The 26,586-nt window shown below is 46.3% G+C and overlaps 1 protein-coding gene and 1 long non-coding RNA gene across 2 annotated transcripts; both read right to left on the bottom strand.

Moving 5' to 3' along the window:
• Positions 1 to 6,076: 6,076 nt before the first annotated feature.
• Positions 6,077 to 13,089, bottom strand: LOC311121127. Its single transcript, XR_014612239.1, has 3 exons — positions 13,008 to 13,089; positions 8,426 to 8,508; positions 6,077 to 6,109 (listed from the first exon to the last, which is right to left on the bottom strand). It is a non-coding gene; the product is annotated as an uncharacterized lncRNA (long non-coding RNA).
• Positions 13,090 to 14,985: 1,896 nt separating this feature from the next.
• LOC311121128 (serine/threonine-protein phosphatase 6 regulatory ankyrin repeat subunit A-like) lies at positions 14,986 to 24,979 on the bottom strand (the record flags this gene model as incomplete). The annotated part of the gene is made up of 21 exons (XM_084195656.1): positions 14,986 to 15,358; positions 15,564 to 15,655; positions 15,784 to 15,866; positions 15,961 to 16,043; positions 16,170 to 16,315; positions 16,729 to 16,894; positions 17,750 to 17,969; positions 18,193 to 18,310; positions 18,533 to 18,620; positions 19,103 to 19,304; positions 20,080 to 20,154; positions 20,331 to 20,357; positions 20,574 to 20,685; positions 21,194 to 21,334; positions 21,681 to 21,749; positions 22,558 to 22,704; positions 22,979 to 23,093; positions 23,339 to 23,417; positions 23,805 to 24,017; positions 24,492 to 24,634; positions 24,892 to 24,979. 21 exons carry the CDS (start codon positions 24,977 to 24,979, stop codon positions 15,066 to 15,068), a joined length of 2,700 nt encoding a protein of 899 aa, XP_084051782.1. The 3' UTR covers positions 14,986 to 15,065.
• Positions 24,980 to 26,586: the final 1,607 nt, after the last annotated feature.

Raw genomic sequence — 26,586 nt, 5'->3', positions numbered from 1 at the left:
CTGCTGAAGTCATCTCTGGGTCGTCCGTCTTCAATGTGTCCATTATAGTTTTCACTATGATATTGGTGTCAGATATGTTTATTTCTTGTTGGCTCACAAGCATTGACCGTGAACCTGTCTCGTCCATTGCGATAGAGGTATGGGATTCTGTCCTTGTGATCTCATCGGCAGCGCTCATGTCAGGCAACTGGTCAAGGCTCTCCAGTACAGAGTCTAACATGTTAGTGGCTATCAGACACTCCTCACTTGCAATCTGCCCAACAGATGAACTCTCAGAGTTGGCCACTCTACACTTGATCACATTTAGGATCAAGCTGAGCGTCTTCTTTGCAGTTTTGCTAAAGCCTTCTTGGCTGACTGCCACTGTTACGTCTTTTAGAGCCACAAGAGGTTTGCAACTTTCACTCAATCCACTGCCGTGGAGAGGAGAGGCTCTCTTCAAACTGTTGTTGCTCACAACTGACATACTCCTGGTGGGCAGAGTGACATCCTCACTGCATGTGTCAATTACATGGTGGTCTGTTGAAGAGCCACTCGAAGACAGAAGGGTTTTAGACCTTTTAGCCAAACAGACTTTTGACAAAGGCTTCTCACTTCTCACAGACGGAGGGCGGCTCCTGTCCTCAACAAGAGCAGTGTCAGCGGACTTAGAACGTCTGAGTGTCTCCACAGGGGTGGAGTCCAGCACATATTTGGCTGTGGTGACTGACACTGGTGGAAAAGAGAAAAAGATGTTCAGTCTATCCTTTACTCTGTGGTACATGGTTTGAGCAGCATCCAATAAGTTGTCAAAGACAACTCTGGGTTTGAGCTGGAACTCCAGCTTTTTCTCTCCTAGTGGGAAGGAGTCTGCGTCGTCCACAGTGTACTGGGATACACTTTCAAGGTCTTGCATGATAATATTTACTATATCTTCGGCTGTAGAAACCGCATGGTGTGAGAAGGTGGTGCTAGGCATGCTCTGTAGCAAAGAATGGCTGGCTTTGCTAGCAGCTCTGAGAATGGTCTCATTCACAATGTGTTTGGCCTTAGCTCGGAACTCAGCACTGTGAAAGCTCTGGATAGAAATGTTAGAGGTTCTGCTGGCTGCACTAAGAGATCGCGTGAGTGTGGCAATCTCGGCTGACGTCACATCACTCGAAATGGTGAGGTCCTCCAATTTCGAAATTATCGAGTCCAACTTCTGGTTGAAGTCGAAGGATGAATTTGACGTGCTCTCCCCAACGGAAGCGGAGCAGTTTTCCTTTGAAGTGTCCACCCTCAGCACCGAGATCACCTGTTTGATTACCCCTTTAGTGCAGGTGTCGAGGGTGAGCTGGTAGGCTGAGGCTGAGGACTTAGAAGGGGTCTTACTGTCTGTCTTCTGTACAGGAGACACTGCCAAAGTGGCCTCAGTTACAGGAGATTCCTGCACAGTGGCCTCAGTTACAAGTAGTCCAGTTGCAGAAAGCTCGATTTGCACAGGAGTATTTTTTCCCTCAGTGAGATGGTGGGAGGTGAACAGCTTCCTTAGTTTGTCCAGGGTTTTGGTATAAATCTTCTGGGAACCTGAACTCACTTCCACCCAGAACATTTTGCGACCTGATTTCGTACGCTTGGAGGCCTTATTGACCTCATATACCTCAAGCAGGTCGGAAATAATTCCACCAAAGAGATCAGAGGATGCCTCCTCAATATTCTCTGAGGAAACATGGACAGATAGGATTTCCGACAGTTTCCCACAAGTGTCGGTTTTATCCAGCGCAGCAGTATATGTCACAGCTGCATCCTGAATGACCTGAGTGATGCATTGCTCAGCTTTGACAATATACTCCTCCACTGGTTGACCATGGAGGATGTCAACTTTATCAGCAGGGAGCTCCTTCTGAATACTCACATTCTCCTCTGATGGGCATGGGTTGTTGAAGATAATGCTCTCAGTGACCATCTTAGAGGAGGCGAGAGATGAGTCGAGAAGCAGAGATCTGTATATTGTCGAGGTGGACATCTCTGGGTGCTTTATCACAGCAGCCACCTCCAAAATGGCCGACGGGCCCCGGAGGATGTCAGAGATATCCATGTCCTCAATGGTCTCTACCAGAGACGATAGTAGGTCTCTGGCTGCCAGGTTGGTAGGTCTCTGGTTCTCGAGCTCTGTTTTGATTGCTTGACAGGCAGTTACCAGAGCAACAACAGAGCGAGAACACAACTGCTTCAAGGTGGAGTCAGAAAAAGATGATGACAGATCTGTCATGGACATGGTGGAGAGTTGACTCTCAGAGACAAACGGGCTGAGTTTGACAGACACCTGTCTGACCAAGTCCCCAGCAAGAGCTCTCATATCTATTGCTCCACTAGCTGAGTTGTGGGAGCAGGCACTCTGTGGCCTTGACGGGTTCCTGTTATCCAAAAATCCTGTTATCCAAAAAACCTCAAGTACAAGATCCACAACATCGGATGACACTTCTATCATTCTGTTGTCGGACAGAAATGTACTTGGATGAATGGTGCCTGCATTCACAGTCCAGTCGCAAATGGAGTTGTTGGACTGACTCTGGACTAGTGGAACTAGACAGGTTTCACTTGGACCTTGGCCAAAGAGCTCTGCCATTTTGAGCAGAACTGATCTTAAGACCTTCGACTTGGAAATGTTCAGCAGTGGGTCGTTGTTGGACAGTCTGGTGGATGGTCTGCTAGCCGATCTGTGAACCACTAGGCTTTGTATTTCTGCCGAAATGGCAGTTAGAAAATAGGTCAAGGGGCTGGTCGCTCTCCCCTCATTTCCTCCGTTGGTTTTAGCCTTGATGATGCTATCTATGATGATGACTATGACCTGTCCAGCCAGAGGACCCAAGATGGCCTCAAGCTCCCTCTCTAACTCAAGGGGAGACTTGTGGCCGAGCGCAATATGCTCTATGGCATGGGAATACATCTTAGAAGTCGCCATGCTTAGCATCTCTTGGGCAAACTGTTGACTTGCTGAGATACTTCCAGTCAGCAGAACTAGAGTTCCCTGACTGACACTTCGCATTAGCTCAGCCCATCTGGAGTTGAGAAGGTTTATAACCAACTCGACAATACCCATCATAAACTTGCCGTCCGTTGACATTTTGCTAGGTCTGTATTTCTCCTGTCTACTCCGTTTGGGCGGCGGTACGATGTCGCCCTGCGACTGGCCGCTCTGGACCATGTCGAAGACAGAGTCCTCAGAGATGCCAAACACAGATCTCAGTGGTGCTGAGTGTGGTCTGTGTCTCATCTCTCTATCGCCACCCTCAGGTGAGGAGACATATCGCTCATTGTCCTCACTCAGCAAAGAGGTCAAACACCTGCAGAATGCACAATAGAAATTAATAATACATGGTAACAAAATAAAAAAATATGATCCAAGAATTTGGGACACAAACTCAACCTTGTTATTGTTATTCAAAGGAAGCATTGTGAACCATCTCAAACCACACTCAGTCCAAACATTAACATTTAGAGTAAACTTTTTAGAGTGGTTGTGTAGTATCTAAGTAGTATTTCTCACTAAGTGGATCTGGAATGGATATTTGTACCTATAACAGGAAAGACCTGCAAAAAGAGGAGGGGATAGAGCTAGGTATCTGTGAGAGGAGGGGATAGGGCTAGGTACCTGTGAGAGGAGAGGATAGGGCTAGGTACCTGTGAGAGGAGGGGATAGGGCTAGGTACCTGTGAGAGGCATGGATAGGGCTAGGTACCTGTGAGAGGAGGGGATAGGGGTAGGTACCTGTGAGAGGCATGGATAGGGCTAGGTACCTGTGAGAGGAGGGGAGAGGGGTAGGTACCTGTGAGAGGCATGGATAGGGCTAGGTACCTGTGAGAGGAGGGGAGAGGGGTAGGTACCTGTGAGAGGAGGGGATAGGGCTAGGTACCTGTGAGAGGAGGGGAAAGGCGTGGGAGTGCGTGTGCTGCAGGCGGTTCTGGCGCTGGTGCACCTGCTGGGTCCTCCACTACAGCTGAATCTGACGCTGCGGCCAAGAGAGGTCACCTCTCCTGCCTCATTACTTCCTGATCCAGAAGAGCTTGGCGAATCAGAGAGCTCTATCTGCATGGTGAGGTCAAGGGCGGGAACAACCACAGTGGATGTAGACTCCATCACCCATGCTACAATATCCATGCACTTGGCACTAAACTCATGTCTGCTCATCTGCAATGTTAAAAGACCATCCAGAGTTAGTTTGTTAAAGGGGCTGCACTGATATAAAACGTAGAACCATTTACTCAAGCTAGTCAATTAAAGCAGTGGTTCAGGATTAAAGGTCCTGCAGGATTTCCACAAATGAATGTTTGGTCCATTTTACCAACATTAACTACTTTAGAGGTGACTATAACTCACCCCGGCACGCATATTCTCACTCAGCAGATTCCAATGGCTGAAAAGTAAATAAATGCAAGTACACAATGAACTACATGACATTACCTCTATTATCTTAGACTACGTTATGGATGGACATGACCTCTATTATTTTAGATTACGTTATGGATGGACATTACCTCTATTATTTTAGATTACGTTATGGATGGACATTACCTCTATTATTTTAGATTACGTTATGGATGGACATTACCTCTATTATCTTAGATTACGTTATGGATGGACATTACCTCTATTATCTTAGACTACGTTATGGATGGACATTACCTCTATTATTTTAGATTACGTTATGGATGGACATTACCTCTATTATTTTAGATTACGTTATGGATGGACATTACCTCTATTATCTTTGATTACGTTATGGATGGACATTACCTCTATTATCTTAGACTACGTTAAGGATGGACCTCTATGGAACTAGGCCACACCCAGACATCCCTGATTGGTTATTTGGTCCGTTGAGTCCTTTGTATTGGCCCGAGACTATGGGAGACTCTCAATCTCCTCACCTCCTTCTCAAAACCCATTGGATGAGAAGGTCAGAAGGGCGGGACCTCTGGCTTTCTCATCCAATGGGTTTTGAGAAGAGAGGACACGAGGAGTATGCAATTGAGATAGGGAACATATCTAGGGGATGCATGGGGAAGCCAAAGAGCAACTTACTCGTCCTTCATGTCCTGCACAAAGGTGTGTAGGTCTGGGTAGCTTCTCTTTCCCCTGCTGAGGGTGAGACTGGTCTGGGAAGTTTCATCCTTGTGGGTCACGGTAGTGAAGGTCACCACTGCAGCCTGATGGCGACAACAGAAAGCAGAGTTAGGCTGGAATTCAATTTTGCGTCATTAAAACACAAAATATCTCAATGAAATGTCATCCATGTAATAGAAAAATACATCATACCTCCTGTGACTGAGATGGGATGGCAACAGCCTCGTCCAACTCACTCTCTCCTTCAACCTCCTGTGACTGAGATGGGATGGCAACAGCCTCGTCCAAATCACTCTCTCCTTCAACCTCCTGCGACTGAGATGGGATGGCAACAGCCTCGTCCAACTCACTCTCTCCTTCAACCTCCTGCGACTGAGATGGGATGGCAACAGCCTCGTCCAACTCACTCTCTCCTTCAACCTCCTGCGACTGAGATGGGATGGCAACAGCCTCGTCCAACTCACTCTCTCCTTCAACCTCCTGCGACTGAGATGGGATGGCAACAGCCTCGTCCAAATCACTCTCTCCTTCAACCTCCTGCGACCGAGATGGGATGGCAACAGCCTCGTCCAACTCACTCTCTCCTTCAACCTCCTGCGACCGAGATGGGATGGCAACAGCCTCGTCCAACTCACTCTCTCCCTCAACCTCCTGCGACTGAGATGGGATGGCAACAGCCTCGTCCAACTCACTCTCTCCTTCAACCTCCTGCGACTGAGATGGGATGGCAACAGCCTCGTCCAACTCACTCTCTCCTTCAACCTCCTGCGACTGAGATGGGATGGCAACAGCCTCGTCCATCTCACTCTCTCCTTCAACCTCCTGCGACTCAGATGGGATGGCAACAGCCTCGTCCAACTCACTCTCTCCTTCAACCTCCTGCGACTGAGATGGGATGGCAACAGCCTCGTCCAACTCACTCTCTTCTTCAACCTCCTGTGACTGAGTTGGGGTATCTGTGTCTAGAACAGCCTCGTCCAACTTGGTCAGTCTCTCAGCCTCTCTGTGATCTTTATGGGATCTAGATAGAGAAAAGGAATATCTCTTAGGTCACTGCTATAATGTGAGTGTGAGGATGTGTAATTATAGAATTAGAATCACAGAATTAGAATGAATCATTCTAGAATTAGAATAGAATCACTCAAATTCTATGGCTCCAATACTCTTGAGATGACTCGGCCTATCCAGAGCCAAATATTTAGAGAATTCTGCCAACTTTTAAAAGGACTCCATGTTAGCGCCTTGGAGCCTTTCATTTATCCTTTCATTATAAGTAAATTCTAATTATAGATGTTCAGTTACATAGCATTGTTTAAAATGTCAACATTGCCCATGGGGAGCCAGCTGTCATATGGATATCTACTGTGTCATGTAATGTATACATAAACTCAGCAAAAAAAGAAAACGTCCCTTTTTCAGGATCTTTCAAAGATAATTCGTAAAAATCCAAATATCTTCACAGATCTTCATTGTAAAGGGTTTAAACACTGTTTCCCATGCTAGTCCCCTGTAGCTCAGTTGGTAGAGCATGGCGCTTGCAACGCCAGGGTTGTGGGTTTGTTTCCCACGGGGGGCCAGTATGAAAATGTATGCACTCACTAACTGTAAGTCGCTCTGGATAAGAGTGTCTGCTAAATGACTAAAATGTAAAATGTTGTTCAATGAACCATAAACACTTAATGAACATGCACCTGTGCAACGGTCATTAAGACACTAACAGCTTACAGACGGTAGTTATGAAAACTTAGGACCCTAAAGAGGCCTTTCTACTGACTCTGAAAAACACCAAAAGAAAAATGCCCAGGGTCCCTGCTCATCTGCGTGAACGTGCCTTAGGCATGCTGCAAGGAGGCATGAGGACTGCAGATGTGGCCAGGGCAATAAATTGCAATGTCCGTACTGTGAGACGCCTAAGACAGAGCTACAGGGAGACAGGACGGACAGCTGATCATCCTCGCAGTGGCAGACCACGTGTAACAACATCGGCACAGGATCGGAACATCCTGCGGGACAGGTACAGGATGGAAACAACAACTGCCCGAGTTACACCAGGAACGCACAATCCCTCCATCAGTGCTCAGACTGTCCGTAATAGGCTGAGAGAGGCTGGACTGAGGGCTTGTAGGCCTGTTGTAAGGCAAGTCCTCACCAGACATCACCGGCAACACCGTCGCCTATGGGCACAAACACACCGTCGCTCGACCAGACAGGACTGGCAAAAAAGTGCTCTTCACTGACGAGTCGCGGTTTTGTCTCACCAGGGGTGATGGTCGGATTCGTGTTTATCGTCGAAGGAATGAGCGATACACCAAGGCCTGTACTCTGGAGCGGGATCGATTTGGAGGTGGATGGTCCGTCATGGTCTTGGGCGGTGTGTCACAGCATCATCGGACTACGCTTGTTGTCATTGCAGGAAATTTCAACGCTGTGCGTTACAGGGAAGACATCCTCCTCCCTCATGTGGTACCCTTCCTGCAGGCTCATCCTGACATGACCCTCCAGCATGACAATGCCACCAGCCATACTGCTCGTTCTGTGCGTGATTTCCTGCAAGACAGGAATGTCAGTGTTCTGCCATGAAGAGCCTGGATCTGTTGGATCGGAGGGTGAGGGCTAGGATTTAGCCATTCCCCCCAGAAATGTCTGGGAACTTGCAGGTGCCTTGGTGGACGAGGGGGTAACATCTCAGTTTATGTCTCAGTTGTTGAATCTTGTTATGTTCATACAAATATTTACATTACATTTTTACATTTTAGTCATTTAGCAGACGCTCTTATCCAGAGCGACTTACAGTTAGTGAGTGCATACATTCTTTTATTTGTTTATTTTATTTTTATTCTTTTTTTATATATATATTTTTTTTTTCATACTGCCCCCCCGTGGGTATCGAACCCACAACCCTGGCGTTGCAAACGCCATGCTCTACCAACTGAGCTACATCCCTGCCGGCCATTCCCTCCCCTACCCTGGACGACGCTGTGCCAATTGTGCGCCGCCCCATGGGTCTCCCGGTCGCGGCCGGCTACGACAGAGCCTGGATTCGAACCAGGATCTCTAGTGGCACAGCTAGCACTGCGATGCAGTGCCTTAGAACACTGCGCCACTCGGGAGATGCGTTATTTACACGTTAAGTTTGCTGAAAATAAACGCAGTTGACAGTGAGAGGACGTTTCTTTTTTTGCTGAGTTTATATCTCAATGTCCCAACTCTCTAAATACATGGCTCTGGGCCTACCTCTCCATAGGCGGTGACCTTTGACCTACTACTGAATCTGTATCTGTAGGCCTATGTGATCCTGTAACCAGTCACAAATGTGTCATTAGTGTAAATCACTTACCTGACTTCCTTCATAACATCAGCTTCATTGATGGGGTCATCCAGGTCTATGAGGGTGAGGTCATTTCCATTGACCTCTGACCTCTGAAAGACAGCACAAAGTCATGTTTAGATGTCACCTACTGTGTCGCCTTTTGCCGTGTTCAAAACAACTGGGAAATCTCTGACTTCCGACTTCAGTGCGTTCAAGACAACTGGGAAATAGGAAAAAAAAACAAGCTCCGACTGGGAAAAATCGTTTTGAACAGTCATCCAACTCGGAATTCCAAGTCGGAAGCAGCGCGGCTTGGCGGGTCATGTTTTGGAGGACGCCTGACTCAACCTTCACCTCTCCCGAGCCCGCTGGGGAGTTGCAGCGATGAGACAAGATCGTAACAAGATCGTAACTACCAATTGGATATCACGAAAAATTGGGGAGAAAAAGGGGATAAAATTACCACCACAAAATGTAAAAAGGAATTCCAAGTCGGAAACTCTGGCATCTTTCTAGAGCTCCGACTTTCCGACCTGAAGATCACGGACGTCATGATTTGACCTAGTTATTTTTTTCGAGTTCCCAGTTGCCTTGAGAGCACCATTAACCCAACTCTCATTGTCACATCATAATGCATCATATTCAGAGAAATAGAATCACCAGAACATCATATCAGGTGTGCAGTTCAGTTTACCAGTCAAATTGCCAAGGTCAGAGGCTCTATCCTTTCTAGTGATTCTATTTCTATGGTCACATAATAATGCATCATATCTATGCTTGTGTCCGAAATAGCACCCTAGTTCCAATATAGTGCACTTCTTTTGGCTGGAGCCCTATAGAGTCCCACAGTATGAGTCATAATACCCATAAAACCTAGTGGTCTGGCAGCCTCTGGAACTGCCGTTCTGCAGCCAACAAGGCAGAGTTAATCTCAGCCTATGCTACCCTCCAGTCCCTCGACTTCTTGGCGCTGACGGAAACATGGATTACCACAGAAAACACTGCTACTCCTACTGCTCTTTCCTCGTCTAACCATGTGTTCTCGCATACCCCGAGAGCATCTGGTCGGCGCGGCGGTGGCACAGGAATCCTCATCTCTCCAAAGTGGACATTCTCTCTTTTTCCCCTGACCCATCTGTCTATCTCCTCATTTGAATTCCATGCTGTCACATCACTAGCCCATTCAAGCTTAACATCCTTGTCATTTATCGCCCTCCAGGTTCCCTTGGAGAGTTCATCAATGAGCTTGACGCCTTGATAAGTTCCTTTCCTGAGGATGGCTCACCCCTCACAGTTCTGGGTGACTTTAACCTCCCTACGTCTCTGCCTTTGACTCATTTCTCTCTGCCTCCTTCTTTCCACTCCTTTCCTCTTTTGACCTCACCCTCTCACCGTCCCCCCCTACTCACAAGGCAGGCAATACGCTTGACCTCATCTTTACTAGATGCTGTTCTTCTACTAATCTCACTGCAACTCCCCTCCAAGTCTCCGACCACTACTTTGTATCCTTTTCTCTCTCGCTCTCCTCCAACACTACTCACTCTGCCCCTACTCAGATGGTAATGTGCCATCACAACCTTCGCTCTCTCTCTCCCGCTACTCTCTCCTCTTCCATCCTATCATCTCTTCCCTCTGCTAAATCATTCTCCCTCCGATCTCCTGATTCTGCCTCCTCAACCCTCCTCTCCTCCCTTTCTGCATCTTTTGACTCTCTATGTCCCCTATCCTCCCGGCCGGCTCGGTCCTCCCCTCCTGCTCCGTGGCTTGACGACTCATTGCGAGCTCACAGAAGAGGGCTCCGGGCAGCCGAGCGGAAATGGAGGAAAACTAGACTCCCTGCGGACCTGTCATCTTTTCACTCCCTCCTCTCTACATTCTCTTCCTCTGTTTCCGCTGCTAAAGCCACTTTCTACCACTCTAAATTTCAAGCCTATGCCTCTAACCCTAGGAAGCTCTTTGCCACCTTCTCCTCCCTGCTGAATCCTCCTCCCCCACCCTCCTCCCTCTCTGTGGATGACTTCGTCAACCATTTTGAAAAGAAGGTTGACGACATCCGATCCTCATTTATTAAGTGAAATGACACCGCTGGTCCTGCTCACACTGCCCTACCCTATGCTTTGACTTTTTTCTCCCCTCTCTCTCCAGATGAAATCTTGCGACTTGTGACGGCCGGCCGCCCAACAACCTGCCTGCTTGACCCTATCCCGTCCTCTCTTCTCCAGACCATTTCCGGAGACCTTCTCCCTTACCTCACCTCACCTCACCTCCCACATCAACTCATCCTTGACCGCTGGCCATGTCCCTTCCGTCTTCAAGAGAGCGAGAGTTGCACCCCTCCTCAAAAAACCTACACTCGATCCCTCCGATGTCAACAACTACAGACAAGTAAGTATCCCTTCTTTCTTTTCTCTCCAAATCTCTTGAGCGTGCCGTCTCTAGCCAACTCTCCTGCTATCACTCTCAGAATGACCTTCTTGATCCAAACCAGTCAGGTTTCAAGACTGGTCATTCAACTGAGACTGCTCTTCTCTGTGTCATGGAGGCTCTCCGCACTGCTAAAGCTAACTCTCTCTCCTCTGCTCTTATCCTTCTAGACCTATCCGCTGCCTTTGATATTGTGAACCATCAGATCCTCCTCTCCACCCTCTCCGAGTTGGGCATCTCCGGCGCTGCTCACTCTTGGATTGCGTCCTACCTGACAGGTCGCTCCTACCAGGTAGCGTGGCGAGAATCTGTCTCCGCACCATGTGCTCTCACCACTGGTGTCCCCCAGGGCTCAGTTCTAGGCCCTCTCCTATTCTCTCTATACACCAAGTCACTTGGCTCTGTCATATCCTCACATGGTCTCTCCTATCATTGCTACGCAGACGACACACAATTAATTTTCTCCTTTCCCCCTTCTGATAACCAGGTGGCGAATCGCATCTCTGCATGTCTGGCAGACATATCAGTGTGGATGTCGGATCACCACCTCAAGCTGAACCTCTGCAAGACGGAGCTGCTCTTCATCCCTGGGAAGGACTGCCCGTTCCATGATCTCGCCATCACGGTTGACAACTCCATTGTGTCCTCCTCCCAGAGTGCAAAGAGCCTTGGCGTGACCCTGGACAACACCCTGTCATTCTCTGCTAACATCAAAACGGTGACCCGATCCTGCAGGTTCATGCTCTACAACATTTGCAGAGTACGACTCTACCTTACACAGAAAGCGGCACAGTTCCTAATCCAGGCACATGTCATCTCCCGTCTGGATTACTGCAACTCGCTGTTGGCTGGGCTCCCTGCCTGTGCCATTAAACCCCTACAACTTATCCAGAACGCCGCAGCCCGTCTGGTGTTCGACCTTCCCAAGTTCTCTCATGTCACCCCGCTCAGTTGAGGCTCGCATCTACTACAAGACCATGGTGCTTGCCTACGGAGCTGTGAGAGGAACGGCACCTCCTTACCTTCAGGCTCTGGCACCCCAATGGTGGAACAAGCTCCCCCACGACGCCAGGACAGCGGAGTCACTGACCACCTTCCGGAGACACTTGAAACCCTACCTCTTTAAGGAATACCTGGAATAGTATGAAGTAATCCTTCTACCCCCCCCCTCCCCCCCCATAAAAAAAAAGAAGAAAAATAAGTGGTTGTCCCACTGGCTATCATAAGTTGAATACACCAATTGTTGAATGCACCATTGTAAGTCGCTCTGGATAAGAGCGTCTGCTAAATGATATAAATGTAAAATGTAAATATACTGATAAAAGTCAACTTGTCCGAGAGAGATTTACATGGTTACAAAAACGTCACGCCAGGGTAAGCCTACACGAAATACAGCCCTTATTTTATGTGTTTCTAAAATCGGCTATGGGAAAAATGAATGGTGGAAAAACGATTGGAACCATGTCCCTGTTTGACCGCTAGGTTTTTTGGGTATTATCACACCTCCACTGTGGGACTCTATAGAGGGGTTGGTTGTTAAGCAACAAAACTGGCATGCAACTATGGGGCAAAATAGACAGGGTTTGACTTAGACTGTTGACAACATGTAAACTATATTTAGTCTCTAAATGTTTAATGCAAACATAAATACATTTGAACAATGAACTCGTCTCAAATACATTGTTACAGTTGTTGTTGGTTAGCTAGGTAGCGAATTTGAGTCATTGCATAGACATGATATCAGTCAAAACACCTCAAAACAAGACATGGTATCAATAACACCATACAACAAGCTGAAACATGCCACAGAGCTACGATTCCCCACATGGCAGCTTGTTGTTAGCTGAGGTTCAGAATCATAACAAGATACACGACTTCGGGCCATCGATGCGCGGGCATCGTTTTCGTGACGTCAGCCAACCCTTCTATGGCTCCTGGTCAAAAGTAGTACACTAGCCTACATAGGGAATAGGGTGCCATTTTGGACGAAATTATGAAGGTGCTGTCATAACATTTGACCCCCATTTGACCCTACTGTACCTTTAGCCAACTCTCATGACTCCCCGGCCATAGACTTTCTAGTTTGATATTACAGCATGAATAGCACATTATTTCATTTGTTAAACAATATTTAATCCACAGTAATTAATATAATTGAAGATTTAAAAATAAATAACATGCCTACCTTGAACTCTTTATTCTCCATCTCCTTGCAAAATCAGCACATTTCCTTGCCAAAATGAACGCGCATCCAGAGCGAAAACAAACGCAATCCTCCAGCACTAGGGAGGTTTAGACTGAACTGCTCCAGCGGTTTTTCATCAGTTTCAACGTTTATCAGTGATGACGTAACAATGACCTGTACAGATTTGACGCACTTTCGATCACGTGCTGATGCAACACTCTGTGTTGTTGAAAGCTCATGTATGGAAATCCTGCGAGTTGTAAACAAATTTAGGCTATAGTTGCCCTTAAAACTGTAATGTTGAGGACGCCATGAAAAATAAAATACATAACCCACACCGTTAGGCCAAGGTACATGCAATATTCATCACTTTGCCAATAGACTTCTTGTTCCTTGTTGTATGTAGCCTTTCTTTTGGGATTAGCACCACTGTCACCTAGAAATTGATACTGCGGTTGTCACATAAAACAGATAACCCATAGTTCATTATTAAATAACATAACTCATTTCTTTATTTTATTACTCATAAAATATACAGCAATCTTCAGATACTGAAAGAATTCATGGGAGTTTCGATTCAGTCACTATTTCATATGTACATGCTAGTTTCATCCTTTTAAAGAAAAAAAGGACACGAAAAAACCTGTGAACCTCCTGATCCTGATTTGACGAACATAGCATATGTATTGTACATATTTCCAGTTAAAATTATTTTAAAAAAGAGACAAAAACGGGGGTTTGAACAAGCAATCACATAAAAGGTTTGAGTGGTTTCATTTTTTTGAAGAAGTTAAGCAAGCAAAACCTGTCAAAATACATTGATTATAAGACCAAGACAAATAATATATATATATTTTTTTCAACAGAAGAAAATCTAAATGCTGCTGTCCTACCATTGGTTTACAGTGTTTCTCCTCTCCAAGGGAGGCATGTTTTCCCCCTCGTATGCCTCGGAATAGTATCAGTGCTTTTCACAAACGTTGTATTACTTAGTGTGCATCATTGTTTTCGCTCATACAGCTGCCCCTACTCTCCTAACCTCCCCTCAGTAACTAAAGAAGGCACAAAATGATGACATAAATATCACAAGAAAGAATACATGAATTAATAATTTACTTTCTAGAGGGCAAAGGACAGGTAGGTTTAATAACGCAAATGTAAAAAGTCCTGTCGCTCACATACAAATGCAAAATCTAAATGGCACCCTATTCTTTATAGAGTACACTACTTTTGACCAGAACCCTATGGCCCTGGTCAAAAGTAGTGTACTATAAAGGGAATAGGGTGCCATTGGGGATGGAAATTCTTTGAAATTACTCATGAGAGCAAATACTACGATTCTTTGGTTCCCACAGAGGGTCAGGAGCTTAAGACATGAATGATATTATTAAAATGTTTGTTCATAAAAAATAAATGATTTCCCCTCCTCCCACATGGATTACAGACAAGAGGCTAGGTGCGTTCTGACTGTCTTAGTGTGCGGATAAACATGACCATCACTCTCATAAAACTTAAATGAAACATCACTCCTTATGTTTTTTCTCAGGCCAAAACGCTCAATCCCATTTCTACTGTCAAAACAGGTTTTGAAAAGGCTTCTTCCGCATCTTTTGGTCCATGTCTGTTTTTCACTCAGTGAAGTGCTACTATCCCCTTGGACTACAGGTTATTGCCGTCATAAGGTGTCCGTCTGTCTGTTGGCTGGACAGTTTCTACCGTTTAGGACCTTTGTGGGTAAAGGTAAAGGTGGGGTATAGCAGCAGCAGTTCCTCTGAAGTCCAGTATCTGCTGGAAGGACACCTGGTGGTACGAGAGGATGAGTGTGGCCAGCCAGCCTGTTGTGCCTCCCCCTCTCCCTCCCTCCCTCCATTTCTCTCTCTCCATCTGCAGGACTCTTAAGGCTCCTGTGCGGACTGTCTCGGCTCGTGCCCTCCCAAAGCTGGCTGTGGTGATTTAAGACACGGTGTGTATGTGTGGATTTGTTTGTGGCCTCTGCCCCACTTCACTGTCCATCCGCCTGCCCTTGGCTCCCCTCCTGGGCAGCGACCACCACCCCCCTCAGTATGTCTCTGAGTCTGAGTCGTTGAGTTCCTCATCCTTGTAGAAGCCTCCATCGTGGTCGCGGTGGCCGATGTTGTTGAAGCTGCAGTAGGAGCTGTGCTCGCTGCGCAGCACGGGCAGGCTGTCGAAGGTCACACTCTTGGAGGGGCTGGTGGTGTAGTGGTTAATGGCACTGAAGGACAGGCTGGGCGCCGGGTTGCAGGGGGACACGGGCATCATGGTGGCCAGGATCAGCGCCAGGCAGTCCGCCACGTCTTTGTTGGGGGCGCAGGCCAAGGCAGGCGTGTAACCTGAGGGGTTCAAACAGAACAGCAGAGGGTCACTTCAGGAGCATCACCGTTTACTATAACACTTTTGGTGAAAAACATGAAATAACAGCAGGCTAGGAGATACAAAGTTAAGACAATAACCAAGCAGTGGACTAGAGAGAAACATTTGTGGACACATTGAGAAGAGAAGTACAGAAGAAAACGGTGTTAGCGTTATGGATCTTACCATTGTCATCGACTGCTAGCACGCTAGCACCCTTCACTAGTAGCTCCTGAACCACCACCGTCAGACCATTTCTGGCTGCAACGTGTAACGGCCTGAGGAGAAAGTACCGTCAGATTAGCCAGCAGCAAATGAGGATACCTCCCAAATGCCAGACTATTCCCTATATAGTGCACTTCTTCTAATTCTTCTGGCCCAATTAATACAGCTGAACCATACGTACGTCTGTAAGGCTGCGTTAGTCGAGTTGATGAGGTTCCTGTCTGTAATCTTCTCCAATATCAACAAAGCACTGGTTTCATGCCCCTTTAAAAACCAGAGTCAAACATGTCAGACCAAAATTTCAACCAGAGAGAGCCAACTGTTCAGATGAACGTCATCTTCATGTGGGGATGCTCACCTTACTGCAGGCCAGATGAAGAGCAGTGTTCTTGACTGCATCCTGCAGGGTGAGCTCTGCTTTGGCACTGCTCACCAACAGCTCTGACACAGACAGAGAAACATAAAGAAACTCAATTAGGAAATGAAGCGACTTATTAAAATGTAAAACAGACATGTTGAACTTAAGCCGGCTGGGCGAGGCAAAGCGGAGGAGAGGGGGCTGCGTACCGACAGCGTTGGTTTGTCCGTTCTCAGCAGCCATCATGAGGGAGGTCTTCCCGGAGGCATCGGGGGAGTTGACCTGGGCGTTGTGGCCTAGCAGCAGCTGAAGACACTCCACGTGGTCCGTGAAAGCCGCCGCATGCAGGGGGGTCCTGGAGAGAGAGGAAACTTATTTCACCGATATCATGTAGGACTGTTATAAACAAGTTTGTTCAATTAACCCTGTTTATACCATAGAAATATAAAATTAATTTAATTTTAATTTTAATTTAATTTATTTATCAGACGCTCTTATCCAGAGCGACTTACAGGAGCAATTAGGGTTAAGTGCCTTGCTCAAGGGCACATCGACAGATTTTTCACCTAGTCGGCTCGGGGATTAGAACCAGCGACCTTTCGGTTACTGGCACAACGCTCTTACCCACTACACTACCTGCCGCCCTAAAATCACTAATAGATGTATTAAAAGTAATCTACAATCCCTCATCCAACCCCAGAGGTCATTTTATTCCCAAGACAACATTATTCTCCAGAAGAAAAGGACTTTGTCATGTGCTGTAGTTACCGGTTCTTGGTGTCAGTGGCGTTGACAATGGCCGGCCCCAGAGTGTCAATCAGCATCTCTGCAGCCCCCTCGTTGTCATTGATCACAGCACAGTGGAGGGGGCTGAACGAGTTGCCCTCGGTGACATATGCTATGACAAAGTCCTGTTTCAGTGTAAGGTCCTCCACTGAGAGTCATAACCCCTAATTCTGTTGTAGTCTTGTTCATTCCCCCACATGGCTCCGTCCACACCAATCGAATGCTTTTCAAGCCACAAGAGGGAGTGAATGAGTGTACACTTCATGGAGGAGAGAACAGAGCTACAGTCCAGTTAGTCAGTACGTACCGTTGTATGTAGGGGTGTAACGATCCATCTACTACATCGATGTATCGATTTATATTCCTATGATCCAACTACATCGATCTGTGCTCGGTGAGTTGGCCTTTTGGACAACATATATCACTCTAACATCGTTTTAAAATGTAATAAATCGATTGTATCGATACTAGGAAATAACCCATTGGATTTAAGCACGTCAGACTTTATATGGATGTTTTTTCTTAGCACTTTTAATGATAAAGGCTTTAAACATTACTCGATTCAGTCTGCCTATCCGTGACGTCATCGCCCCACGCCAGCAGCAGCGCAAAGGCGCAAAGACAACAAAACATAGCATGGCGGACGACAGAGGAGAAGCCGACGAGCGAGAAATTATCAAGCCACCATTGCGGTCCTTACAAGAAACAGGAATCTAGGAAACTTCACCTGCACTGTCCAGTATCCAGGTATTTATTTCAGTCACACTGGTTGAATTTTTGGCTAAAAGGTTACTGAATCGATTTCAAGTCACTGAATCGTTTCGGATCGTATCGTTCTAAATGAACCAATATCGTCCTTGAATCGTATCGACAACCACGAATCGTGATACAAATCGAATCGTTACACCCCTAGTTGTATGGCCTGCCTAATTCAGGGACATGTTTACGGTGCTGAAGAGAGAAAATCAGAAAATATCTAGTGTTCCGTTAGTCCAGTACGTACCGTTGTAGCAGGCCCAGTGTAGTGGCGTGTAGCCCTGGTTGTCTGTGATGACGGGGAGGGTCTCCACTGACTGGGCGGCGTGTAGGAGTCCCCCCAGCACCCCGATGTGTCCGGATGCCGCCGCCAGGTGGACAGGGGTCCGCCCCTTACAGTCCCGAACCAGGAAGCTGGCGCTGTGCTGCAGCAGGGCCTCCACACACTCCTCATGACCCGTCAACGCCTGGGAGGAAGGGCAGGGAGACAAGAATGGATTTGAATAACTAATAATCAATGATATAATAATGAATCATCAATTATTACAAATGATGTCTGGAGGCAGGTCCCCCTACAGGGATGAATACACCACTACCCATGGACAACTACTTTTCTGAAGATAATATGTATATTTGAGCCTCCCCGTCTCTTTCTGTGTGTGAGCGTATACAGCCAGCTCTCCTCCTCACCCCTCTGTGTAGCGCTGTTCTGCCCCACTTGTCTTTGGCTTCTACGCTGGCTCCCTTGTTGAGCAGTGAGTACACACAGTCTGTGTGTCCGCTCAGCACTGACAGCATCAGAGGGGTTCTGATACACAAGACAACAAGGTCATATTACAAACTGGTAATAACCAGGCTGAGTCCCAAATGGCAACCTATTCCCTATATGGTACACTACTTTTGACCCGAGCCCATAGGGTTCTGGTTTAAAGTAGTGCACCAAGTAGGGCATAGGGTGCCATTTGGGACGTAGAACTAGTGTCAAAATCTCTTTATTTCAGGAATTGTATCCAAAACCCAATTGACTTACTGTCCATTCCCGTCTTGAACGTCCACTGGACTCTGGAGGTCAGCATTTCCAATCAGCAAACGCAAACACTCCGAATGACCGTTGGTAGCTAGAGGAGGATAAACAGAGAGGATATAAGAATGTGAGATGATTGACCGTTGGTAGCTAGAGGAGGCTAAACAGAGAGGATATGAGCTGATTGCTGGACGACTATTACCTTCACATGAACAGACAGATTTCTAGAACAGTGGTATTGGTAGATGACATCCTCATGATGTTAACACAGCAGATAATAAAACATTTTGGGGCTGAGGCCCTCGAAGCCTGTCACCTGCTAGCTGTGTACCTGGCTCTGGATAGAAGTCCCCCTGTGCACTGATCTAGGATCAGCTTACCCTCCCCAGATCCTCAGCAATAATGACAAAAAATGACCTTAGATCAGTGTGTAGTGGGCATTTTCACACTATGCTATATAATATCCCTAGAGGGGACATTGGCGTCCTAGCAACATGACCAAACAAATGTCCATCTTGGTAAGGAAAACTTTTGAATTACAGAATCTCTAGGTCTTACGTGATATCCTATGCGTACCTGCAGCGTGGATGGGGGTCCTCTTCAGGGTGAAGTCTTTAACCAGGATGGAGGCTCCCTGGTTGATGAGGACGTCAACACACTCCACATGGCCTTTAAAGGCAGCCAGGTCCAGAGGGGTGCGCCCCTGGCTGTTCCTCACGTCTAGATCCAGCAGAGACTGAACCAGGACCTCCATAGCATGGTGGTGGCCGTGGTACGCCTGAATGGAAACAAACACACAGTCTGAAGCAAAGTCCAGTGGTATGCCTGAACAGATATACACTCCTAATATAATCAATGTCCTATAGTAGACCAGTGGTATGCCTGAACAGATATACACTCCTAATATAATCAATGTCCTATAGTAGACCAGTGGTATGCCAGAACAGATATACACTCCTAATATAATCAATGTCCTATAGTAGACCAGTGGTACGCCTGAACAGAAATACACTCCTAATATAATCAATGTCCTATAGTAGACCAGTGGTGCGCCTGAACAGATATACACTCTTAATATAATCAATGTCCTATAGTAGACCAGTGGTATGCCTGAACAGAAACAGTCCTAGACCCCTAAAGTAGACCAGTGTCTCTCAAATCGGGTGCCCATTTTTTCTCCCGCCCAGCATCAACATCGAAGGTCCCTGCCAAGCGTGAGATTTAGAAACACTCTACTTCTCCTCTGTTGGAGGTTGATTAACTCAAATGGCAAAATAAGGAAATCATCCTCATCATCACCGTGTCAAAATATGCATGTATTTTACACTAATCAGGAACAGATAGGAACATGGTGTGTGAGTGTCTGGACAATCAACTTTTCGTGGAAAAACAACACCATGCCTGCATCCCAGATAGCACCCTATTTCCCATGTAGTGCAGTACTTTTGATCTGGGCCCATAAGGCTCTGGTCAAAAGTAGTGCACTAAATAGGGAATAGGGTGCCATTTGTCATGTGGCGAGACCCCTACAGGAGCAGGTAGGCTTTACTCACAGCTAAGTGTAGGGGGCTGATGGGAGCTCTGACATCAGAGTCGTTCAGGATGTCTGTCCCTGAGGTTTCCATTAGCTGGGGAAAGACAAGGACGGGCCAGTTTAGACTTGTAACATATTTACTTTGAAGGTTAGTCTAGTAGCATGTTTCATGTTGTAAATCTCAGTGACCAGCCCCTGCAGACATACTGGGGTGTTGCATTCGTATCTTAAACAAGCTAGTGTGAGGAAAAGTAACCAACTGGTACTTACCACATCTAAAGGTGTTTCACTTGCAATCTGGAAAAAGAACATCAAGAGTGACGATGCGGCCACGACAAACATGCAACCACACCTTAAAACCTACTGAATATCAACGTCTGTCCCAAATGGCACCCTATTCCCTATATAGTGCATTACTTTTGACCAGAGCCCTATGGGCCCTACATTCATTTGGGACGCAGACAAAATGGTCTGTGAATGCAGGGCGTCTAGTCCCCTGTGGTTCTGACTCACCAGCTCCAGACAGAGGCGGTGTCCGTACGCAGACGCGTAATGGACTGCGTTGTAGCCCTGATTGTCCCTGATCCCTGGGTTAGCGTCGTTTCGCAGCAAATATTCCAGACACCTAGAGGTCAGAGGTCAAGAGTTCACTAATCATTATACCAACATCAAGACAGACAGATAAGCAAGCAGAGACACTTTCCCAAAGGAGACGTGGCCAAGCTTTCACACTGCAGATTTAACACTAGTATGTATTCAAACACGACCAACAACATACTCTAGACTACAGTGAAATGTGAAAGGTCATGGCACCACAACATACTCTCCAGACTACAGTGAAATGTGAAAGGTCATGGCACCACAACATACTCTCCAGACTACAGTGAAATGTGAAAGGTCATGGCACCACAACATACTCTCCAGACTACAGTGAAATGTGAAAGGTCATGGCACCACAACATACTCTCCAGACTACAGTGAAATGTGAAAGGTCATGGCACCACAACATACTCTCCAGACTACAGTGAAATGTGAAAGGTCATGGCACCACAACATACTCTCCAGACTACAATGAAATGTGAAAGGTCATGGCACCACAACACACACAACAGTAAGAGAGGTGTGAGACGTACTTTCCGTCTGTGTCGGAGGCAGCAGCGTAGTGGAGCGGGGTGCAACCCCTTTTATCCAGATCGTTCACACTGGCCCCAGACCCCACCAAGGCAAACAGACACTGGTAGTTACAATTGGCTGCCGCATAATGCAGAGGACTCCTAGAAGAACGCACAGAAACCATTCAACATCAACAACAGAAACAGCTTATTGGAGCTGTATAACATTTACATTTTACATTTACGTCATTTAGCAGACACTCTTATCCAGTGCGACTTACAGGAGCAATTAGGGTTAAGTGCCTTGCTGCAGTGCACATAGACACATTTTTCACCTAGTCAGCTAGGGGATTTGAACCAGCAACCTTTCGGTTACTGACCCAACGCTCTTAACAGCTAGGCTACCTGCCGCCCAATATTTCCCATAATAATTCCTATATGCCCCTATACTATATTCCCCATTATCATAAAGATCACATATGAAAGTTATTTGATGCCACAGACAGACCTTCCGAAGCTGTCCTTTCTGTTGAAGTCTGCCCCTGTGTTGAGCAGCAGATTCAGACAGTCCAGGTTCCTGGTAACAAGATATCAAGTTCAGAAAGGCTCTCGTACATCTGAGCTATCAGGTGGATGGTAACAAGATATCAAGTTCAGAAAGGCTCTCGTACATCTGAGCTATCAGGTGGATGGTAACAAGATATCAAGTTCAGAAAGGCTCTCGTACATCTGAGCTATCAGGTGGATGGTAACAAGATATCAAGTTCAGAAAGGCTCTCGTACATCTGAGCTATCAGGTGGATGGTAACAAGATATCAAGTTCAGAAAGGCTCTCGTTCATCTGAGCTATCAGGTGGATGGTAACAAGATATCAAGTTCAGAAAGGCTCTCGTACATCTGAGCTATCAGGTGGATGGTAACAAGATATCAAGTTCAGAAAGGCTCTCGTTCATCTGAGCTATCAGGTGGATGGTAACAAGATATCAAGTTCAGAAAGGCCCTTTCACATCTGAGCTATCAGGTGGATGGTAACAATGAGAACCTGAAAGAAAAGAGAAACCCGTACACTGCTCTTGCTAGTATCACTGTTTTTATAATGCTAATAAAAGCTATAATAAAAAGTGATACTAGCAAGAGCAGTTTGCAGGTTTCTCTTCTCTTTCAAGAAGATATAAAGACAATTTAGACCAGAGCGCAAGTCAATACCACCATGGCATGGAACCACATTATACAGAAATGATACCGCACTAATGATCTAAACGATTTTTTTATACTGCTAAACAATGTGAAATGTAAGAGTGTGAATATGTGTTTGTTCTTTCTGGTGGCTTTCCAGTTCATGAACTAAATATTCCTTGGTGTAAAGCCTGGACCAGTCCACTCACCCAACAGCTGCTGCAGCATGTAAACAGGTCCTTCCAAAGTCGTCAGGGGTGTCTATATCAAAGCCTGATGAGAGGAGCTTCCGACAGCAGTCAGAGAACCCACTGAGAGCAGCCAGGTGGAGGCGGAACATCCCATGGACGCCTCGCCTGCAACACATTTTTACATTTTAGACTTTAAGCAGACACTCTTATCCAGAGTGACTTACAGTTGATTCAGCTAAGATTGGAAACAGCACCACATCACAGTCCTCATTAAACCCCACAGCAGATCAACACATCAGCATGCTGCAATGCCCTGTCTATCAACCCCCCACACACCACAATGTGTTGAGCATAGTCTCCAAGCGGGAATTCGGTCAATGACAGAATTGCAGATGCATGTTGCATTATTGCTGGAAACTGTGTGTGTGTGTGTTCTCACTTGGCTGTGTCAGCTCCGTTCGTGATGAGTGTATTGATGAGTAACTCGTGGCCGTAGCGAGCAGAGATGTGCAGGGGTGTGTTTCCATTATTTTCTTCACAGTCGATCTCAGCACCTACAGAACACACACACACACAGACACACACACACAGACACACACACACAGACACACACACACACACACACACACACACACACACGTCAACCACTTGACCCTAGAGGCCTCATGAAGCTTCATGTTCAACCACATTGCAAGTAACATTGCTCTGTGCCAGTGAATCATGGTTTGAAGACTAAAGACAATGCTGAAGAGCCTACTGGTTCATATATATTCAGTTGAGAGCATTCACAGCGACTCACCATTCTGGATGATGGCTTGAGATCTGGAGAAGCGTCCGTGGATGGCCGTCATGTGGAGGGGGGTCTTTCCATCTTTACTCTGCAGATAGAAAGACAAAGATGGTTCACACGGCAGTCTGTGCTGCTGACCACAGGCAAAATCAAACACGTATTGGAGGAGCGCTTGATTGCATTTAGTTTGCATTGTTAGGCCTATTCCATTGGTATTTGAATGTAGACCAAGGCCAAATACTAAGCCATGTGCTGCGTCAGTGTGTGCGTCGCAAATGGCACCCTATTCTCTTCATAGTGAACTACTTTTTGAACCAAAGTAGTGTACTTATAAAGGGAACAGGGTGCCATTTGGGACACAGGCAGTGCCACCACGGCTCCTTGCTCTATGGGCCCCTGGTCAAAAGTAGTGCACTACATAGGGAATAGGGTGTTATTTAGTTCAGACACAGTGTTGGTCATCCGGTCTCCTCACCTTGATGTTGACGAGGGCCCCGTTGCCCACCAGCAGCTCCAGGCAGAGCGCCCCATGGCACGAGGCGGCCGTGAAGTGGAGTGGGGCGAAACCCTTCTCGTTCACCTGGTTCACGTTGGCGCCACACTCGATCAGCTCATTCACCACCACGTCCTGCCCGTTGTAGCATGCCACGTGGAGGGGGGTGTTACCGTACCCATTGGGCTCATTTATCTGGAGGGAGCAAGGGAGGGAAAAGAGTGGAGAGAGAGAGGGGGGGGGGGGGGGGGGGACAAAACAATACATTCCTGATCAGGTCACTTGGTTCTGAAAACCCCCTGGCCCAAAACACTGGCTCCAACCTCCATCTCTTCATTACTTGGTTATGAAAACCCCCTGGTCCAACCTCTCTCTCTTCATTACTTGGTTCTGAAAACCCCCTGGTCCAACCTCTCTCTCTTCATTACTTGGTTATGAAAACCCCCTGGTCCAACCTCTCTCTCTTCATTACTTGGTTCTGAAAACCCCCTGGTCCAACCTCTCTCTCTTCATTACTTGGTTCTGAAAACCCCCTGGTCCAAAACACTGGCTCCAACCTCCATCTCTTCATTACTTGAAAGGAAATCATTCGCCAACCCACTAGAGCTCTGTATTTTCATTGAGTTGTAATTGAACAGTGACTACACATTTGAATGCGTGTTGACTCACATCCACTCCAAGGTCCAGGAGGTACTTGACCACACTGATCATTCCACTGGAGGCTGCAGAGTGGAGAGGGGTGTAGGCCTTCTTGTCTTTACAGGACACCTCTGATCCATGAGAGGCCAGCAGTTTCACCACCTCAATGTGCCCTATGGTAGGTAGAGAGAGCGAGAGGGAGAGAGAGATTAGTTTACAGTGGTACACAGCACCATAAGCAACACCTAAATCATGTTAGTACAACTGAAAACATCTAATCAACCTACTTAGTACATGATTCTGACATAATAACACACTAGACGTGGCTCATACAGCTGAGCTGTGAGACTAACACACAGTCCATTCATTCATTCATTCATTGGTATAAAGGACATTAGTCAGAATGTAAATGATGTGGTAAACTCATCACCCATGTAAGCAGCCCAGTGGATTGCTCGGCGATCCTTCTTGTCAAAGGCATTAATGTTGGCTCCTCTGGAGAGAAGCAGCCTCACCATCTAACAGGGAGAGGAGAGAGAAACAAAACACAGGTTGAGGAAAACTAAACAGCAAAATCCGCTAAATCTGGCTTCAAAGCCTCCCCTTTAAAATTATATATTTTGTATTCACAATGAATGAAAGATAACATGTAAAGACATGGTACATTTCTCCCCTTTTAGTCCCCCTTTGACCTCCCCCTCCCCCCAGAATGCCTCCAAACACATTTAAAAAGAAAGGGAAAGTAATTGACTTACATGTCAGAAAACAAAACAAAAGTATACAACAACGTTACTTCAAGCAAAAATGTAATAGCCTAACAATTTCAGGTGATTAAGTGATTTTATAGGCCTATATAGCAGTAATCTCAAGGTGGGGCCAAGAGTACTAATCTGGAGGAAGTGTTTGGAGCTGTTCAAAATAGGATATCATCGGGTCCCAGGAGGAATAAAATGAGTTGGTTGACCCTCGAATGGTAACTTCATTTTTTCTCATTTTAGGAACAGCTTCAGATCTTCGAGCCAAAGAGAGGCTAAGGGAGGATTGATAGATTTCCAATCCAATAAAATCCTTCTGCGGGCTAACAGGGAGGCAAAGGCAATGGCATCTAGCTGTCTATTGGTCAGAGAAGGATTGTTGTTTGGTACTCCAAAAATAGCAATTTCTGCACTAGGCTGCAACTTTATATCAAATGCTTCAGAAAGGGTTTTAAATAGTGGACAAATAATCTGCCAGACGGGGACAGGACCAGAACATGTGGGTCAAGTCCACCAAGGAGCTTTTACACCTGTCACATGTACCATCAATATTTGGGTAGAATTTGGACAATCTGGCCTTACTGAAATGGATACGGTAAAGTACCTTAAACTGTATAAGGCTGAGCCGGGCACAAGAGGAGCTTCCATTTACCCTCAGTAAGGCATTTCACACTCAGATCGGATTTTATTCAAAGCCTCCTCTGAACAAACTCAAGCATACAACTAGGGCTGTGATGGTCATGGAACTTCAGGTGTCGGTGATTGGCGTGTCTTATGTACGTGGTCATCGACAAAACTGACAGCTGACAGGGGGGCGGGACGGACATTAGCAAAGGAAAACATTAGCGCGTTTAGGCCAGTCTTGCTCTCAAGTTTGGGGAAGCTAATTTTCTCCATGAAAAATATCAAGCATTCCATGCATCATCACATTTGCAAACTTATTTAAAAAAAAAAAAAAAATTCACCTTTATTTAACCAGGTAAGCCAGTTGAGAACAAGTTCTCATTTACAACTGCGACCTGGCCAAGATAAAGCAAAGCAGTGCGATAAAAACAACACAGAGTTACATTTGGGGTAAAAAAACATAAAGTCAAAAATACAACAGAAAATATATATACAGTGTGTGCAAATGTAGCAAGTTATGGAGGTAAGGCAATAAATAGGCTATAGTGCAAAATAATTACAATAGTATTAACACTGGAATGCTAGATGTGCAAGAGATTATGTGCAAATAGAGATACCGGGGTGCAAAAGAGCAAAATAAATAACAATATAGGGATGAGGTAGTTGGGTGGCCTAATTTCAGATGGGCTGTGTACAGGTGCAGTGATCGGTAAGGTGCTCTGACAACTGATGCTTAAAGTTAGTGA

This window comes from Coregonus lavaretus (assembly GCF_964263955.1).
Source record: "Coregonus lavaretus genome assembly, contig: HAP1_SCAFFOLD_794, whole genome shotgun sequence".
Taxonomy (NCBI): Eukaryota; Metazoa; Chordata; class Actinopteri; order Salmoniformes; family Salmonidae; genus Coregonus; species Coregonus lavaretus.
Note: the sequence above shows the minus strand (reverse complement) of the source record. Positions and strands in the feature narration are given on the sequence as shown.